The sequence below is a fragment of the Photinus pyralis genome, unplaced genomic scaffold, assembly GCF_008802855.1.
Source record: "Photinus pyralis isolate 1611_PpyrPB1 unplaced genomic scaffold, Ppyr1.3 Ppyr1.4_LG2, whole genome shotgun sequence".
NCBI lineage: Eukaryota > Metazoa > Arthropoda > Insecta > Coleoptera > Lampyridae > Photinus > Photinus pyralis.
The window spans coordinates 18,459,475-18,464,742 of NW_022170403.1; the positions used below are offsets into that span (position 1 = coordinate 18,459,475).

Here is a 5,268-nt window from a genome sequence, read left to right on the forward strand (position 1 = left end):
GCATTTTTGGACGTGAAATAAATAGAATATCTGCGGCAACAAATTAGGAGAAATTGAATAAAACAGACAAATTCTATTCACTTTGGTTATAGTATTTACTTGTCATCAATCGAAACAGTAAAATCGGATAGATCCTTTTCAAAATGGCACGTGCTGATTAGATTAATATTCTTTCTAGCCTAATTGAGATCATCATAGAACTAATAAAATACTTTTAAGAAATGGCACTTCATGAAGTAAAGTCGTGAGGCACAACTTACTTAAATTAAATATCTAGTGACTAGTATCAACAAATTTTGTTGCGTAGGTGTTCAAGTTTACGCTCGCCGTAAATTTTGGTTGGACGTTGGAGGTGGAGGGCATAAGCATTCACCATTTAAACCTTCCAAAATCCAATCTAAGTAGTTTATGATTTTAGTGTATATACCGGGCAGTGTGGCTCTTCCACAGCCTCGTCCCCATGATACAATACCTGCAATTTCGTGAATAAAATACAATAATGCAATATATTACACAAAGAGTCGTACCAACTACATCCATAATGCCGTTAGGATTCTTGACGTGAAGAGGGCCACCACTGTCTCCCTGCCAAATTATTTATGTTACAAACTGTTTGTGATCCAAAATGTACATACCTGACAAGCGTCAATCTTCCCTTCTTCAAACCCGGCACAGAACATGTTCTCCGATAGTCGCTCCTCACCATATCCGGAGTTGTAGCAATCTTTCTTTGGCCATATCGGAACAATCGCCTTTCTAAGGATAGTCGAACTTTCCTGTTTTTCCCCAGTTTTACCCCAACCTGCTACGATTGCCCATTTTCCAGAATAATCGGTCACAGCTGAATTTATTTTAACTATCATTACTAGAATGTAACCAAACATCCATAGTTTACCTGAATGAGGGAGACACGCTGGTTGAATCTTGGAATCGAAATGTAATGGATGATCCAGTTCCAATATCGCTATATCATTATTGTAAGTTGATCTGTCAAACAATTTATGCGGAACCACTTTTTTGATTTTTCTAACTTGTATCTTACTAAACCGTTCTTTATCTTTGCGATCGTGGTCACCAAACGCGATTGATATTGTACGATAGTTTATTCTAGATAGTTAATGTGAGAAGAGTTTTAAATTGTTTAGGGAGTGTACATACCCGTCAACACAATGAGCAGCGGTTAACACGTGTTTTCTTGTAATAAGCGTTCCTCCACAGTGAAATTCTCCATTTTTCGCCATTCCAGCAAGCCACGGAAATTCATTTTCCTTTGTCACGTTCCCTCCGACTACTCTTATCTGTCTGTCGCTCATTCCACATACTATAGACAAATGGTTTGTTTGGGAATATTGTGAAAACTACTTACCGCAGTTGCAATCGCTGCTGGGGTGTAAAATATTGTCATCATAAAAATTTTTTCCTTTCCTAGCTCTGTTTGTATCCTGAAAGCATCGAAATCTGAGATTAGTAGCAGCATTCACCACATACACTTCAGATTACCTTTAGTGGCACACTAACGACACTAACTACAAAAAGCACAAACACAATAAACCACACTTTATCCATTCTCAAAAACTTAGCTACAATTGTGCGTTTATTGTCAACTTTAGACTAATTAATGTGATACTAAACTGAATGTTTTTATACATAAAATGGTATTGTTTTAGCAATATTTGGAGGGGTATTACCTTGAATTTGTCCAATTAATTTGTAGGACACCCACTGACACCTAATTTCAATGTCTAGGGATGAATGCCGCACAAGGACGCTGCACATGCATGCGTGACATACTTACGTAACTATTATCTATGCTTTGTGTAAGTAATGTGATCGATGTTCAACATCAACCGATTAATTTTGGCTGTTATTGTCAAGATTAAATTATTACATAACAATAAAGATTGCCTGATGATATTAACTTCCTTTAGGAAAATCGTGTGCACCCCATTTTCAGAGTCTAGACCATCCGCAGGTGTATGAATTTTACAATTTGTTTGTAGGTTATTAGATAAAGCTGTTCAATTGAATAGATTGGCTGGCCTTTACACAATTAGCTTCATCGAAAAAATATGCGGCCTAGTTTCAGTAATATGTTTGTACAGAGACACATCTTTCCAAAAAAAATGGTCATCAACTCATCATAGCTTCTCGTTAATTTGCTTACTTCAAGGCAATGGACGGCCAGGATTTTACGCTTAATTGTACATCATTCTACTTCCAATAACTGTAAAGGTCGAGATCAAATTTGTGTATAAGATTATGACCTAATTTTGGTTTAAATTTTGCTGTTCTTCCTATTTTAATGGTACACTTAACTGAGATGAGTGTAATCTCAAAGACCTTGAGAAATATGTTAAAGATTCCATGAACCTTGACTATGTATTGTTGCATTACCTTAATTTGATAAAATCTCTGTAATTGTCGCTCAAATATAATACCTGTCATTGAATGAATTGGGTAACACGTCTATACCACCGTGGGTAATACTTATCCTAAAATTTGCCTTTATTACAAAATACGCGAAAGTGCAGTTTAATTGCATTTATGTTAATTTGTTCATAATAGGTTAATATGTAGGTCAGACTATAGATAAAAGCTAAATTCTGGTTTAAATCGGTTTCAGGGTTTGCAAATGCTATAACATGAGCCATTAGATAGCTCTAAATACCTATGTAATTTACATTAATTTACATTTGTAAATAAATTATTATTGTTAATCAAAAATTATTTTTTTTATTGTAGGTACTCACTTAAGGACATTGTTAAACAATGCTTAAGGTTTAGATGTCCTGAACTGGTAAATATAATTTTTTAATTGTTTAGTAGTTATGTGATTGAGGGAAAATGTATATCTAACTTTTATACAAGGTGTTCCAACAAAAGTTTGTAAAAGAATGATCGCCAAATGCTCGACAATGCCTATTGAGGTCTTCAAACATATTTGAATCAAGATTGTATTATTCTATGAAAGTCATCTAGAGCAATACATTTGTTAGCTTATTCATTTCTAAATTTTGAAACTTTAAAGCTACATTTCTCGCCAACTAATCGAGCCACTGTAAAAAACTAAAAATGGAGTACCTACGTAAGTAATGAAACTCCCTTCCAGCGTCCTAATATCCGCGTCCCAATGTCTGTGTCCTAATGTCCACTGCGGTCTATTCCCTTTCCGGTCTACTCTCTTGTGGTCCAATGTCCGAGTCCTAATGCCGATTGAATATGATGAATTGTGGAAAAGCAGACAAATCAATTTAATTTTTGTTCAAGAATGGAAAATGATCCATATTTTTAAATAATGTTTTTTTTTGTTCTTTTAAGTGTAATGTGTAATTAAGTTTTCTCTAGTGTGTAATAGAGGCAATTTACCTTTGTATTTTATACATATTTTCCAAATTTCAGTGAAATAACAACAGTTATAATTTTTTTAGGGAAAAATACAAAATTCAACGGCCATCTTGGATTTTGACTTAATTAAGGGGATTTTGAATATGTTAAAATGGACACCTTTCACAATAAAATGTAAAAAGAAGTTGGCACGGAAAAGGGGTACATACCCCGCACCTCAAAAAGGGGTGGATGTGCTGGATTTTTTTTCGTACACAATCAAGCACTAACGATTGGCACAAAACATTTCGTTTGTTCTTCCAAAAGTGGTGTGAAGTTAGCACGGAAAATTGGTACCCTGTACCTCAAAAAGGGGTGGACGTGCTGGTTTACTTTTTCGTGAACAATCGAGCACAAACGAAGCACAAACGATTGGCACAAAACATCCGTGCTAACTTCACGCATCCGCAAGATTCTATACAATTTTGACTCATATTCAAAAATACAATAATTGCTTTCAAATTACGGCATTTGGTGCAACAAAAACAACGGTACGTTGCTAGCTCTGAATCGCAAAAAACAACTAGAAGTGAGTGCGTTTATTTTTTATTATTTTGGGGAGAGATGGGGAGATTTTGGGTCACGTGTGTCAAAATCTATTTTCCGGCTAAACGGTTGAACCAATTTAAACCAAATTTGCTACACATATTCTTAGACATAAAAGGGCAGAATCGCGAATGCACAGGTGAGGAGGGTGGTACCTGTACTAGCCATAGCAAATTTTTCGAAATAATTTTTTGTTATTATTTATTCCAGTTCGATTTGAATAGGTATTCATAGCTAAGAAGGAGGGTCCGTCGGGTCAGCTAGTGCCAGGTAGAAGTGACGGTCTATCTCTTACATTACAACCCCTACGGAATCTCTCCAGTGTAGCGACATTGAACACTATCAAAACAGGAACTCCATATTTAGGTACGCTTCTAGAACTGCAACCGAAAGCAACAAGAAATACTTGAGTACGTACAAAATTTGTATCGAAGTGCATTCATTTCTTACGTTTTAACCCTTTATCCAATTTTATAATTATATCTAACCTTAATTTTATAGATTTTAATAGATGACGAGCCACGTTTTGATCTTCAAATTATCTGTTCTCGAAAATTTACCTATCCGTGTCTTCTAGCCTTTTCTAGGTACCTACATACTGTTCTATTTTAGTGACCTTCAAGCTTAAAGACCGATTACTTTATGTTCGCGTCGGCGTTCCAGAGTTTAGGTATTTTTAGTTTACAGTTTGTTCATGAAAGGGATAAGAATTATTTCTGTGAAAGATTTATGATGAATGAGCATATGCCTATGATGCGTAACGCATCATAGGGATTTCAATGTAAAATTCATAACATGCGATTATTGGCTCCCCAAATTATTATACAGTAAAAATGTATTAAGGTTTTTTGAAGAAAAAAATTTTTACGCCAATCAACCGTATTAGTTTTCAATTTTTTTCATATAAATACGGAAAATTGGAAAAATAAAACCCGCATCTTTTTCAATAATCTGCGATGCCATGGAATTTTCTAAAACAAAAAGATATCCAGTTAACAACTAGGAGCAGTTCGAAATGGATTTTATGATCGACTTAGTTACTCTCTTGCAGTTAATGGTGACTTATTCGAACATTTATTGTAAATTGTTATAATGGGAAACCGCTTTTTTCGGCCGAAAACAGTTGTACAAAATCATCATTGTGACACCGAAATAGAAAAAATAATTTGGGGAGCCAATAATCGCATGTTATGAATTTTACATTGAAATCCCTATGATGCGTTACGCAAGTCACCACCCTGTATATGCTCATTCATCATAATAATAATATAATAATAATGGAATTTATTGTTCGACAGACACTCGGGTCCATAATTGAACAATATTCAGTTATAAATT

General features: G+C 34.9%; 1 protein-coding gene across 2 annotated transcripts; it reads right to left on the reverse strand.

The window, feature by feature from the left end:
* On the reverse strand, window positions 1-2,404 carry LOC116164640 (vitamin K-dependent protein C-like). Of its 2 annotated transcripts, none has more exons than XM_031478838.1 (7): window positions 1,501-2,404; window positions 1,367-1,442; window positions 1,159-1,321; window positions 896-1,107; window positions 636-841; window positions 528-585; window positions 1-472 (listed from the first exon to the last, which is right to left on the reverse strand). In XM_031478838.1, exons 1-7 carry the CDS (start codon window positions 1,564-1,566, stop codon window positions 318-320), a joined length of 936 nt encoding a protein of 311 aa, XP_031334698.1. In that variant the 5' UTR covers window positions 1,567-2,404; the 3' UTR covers window positions 1-317. The 2 variants fall into 2 exon arrangements, with proteins under 2 accessions (XP_031334698.1, XP_031334699.1); XM_031478839.1 differs by having other exon boundaries at window positions 2-472; window positions 1,689-2,404.
* Between the last annotated feature and the right edge of the window lie 2,864 nt (window positions 2,405-5,268).

Excerpts from the sequence above, each read along its gene's own strand:
- LOC116164640 (XM_031478838.1), bottom strand. The coding sequence starts at position 1,566 with ATGGATAAAGTGTGGTTTATTGTGTTTGTGCTTTTTGTAGTTAGTGTC. Across the intron at positions 842-895 it reads AGCGTGTCTCCCTCATTCAG|CTGTGACCGATTATTCTGGA; the intron begins GTAAACTATGGA and ends AAATAAATTCAG. Across the intron at positions 473-527 it reads CGGCATTATGGATGTAGTTG|GTATTGTATCATGGGGACGA; the intron begins GTACGACTCTTT and ends ACGAAATTGCAG.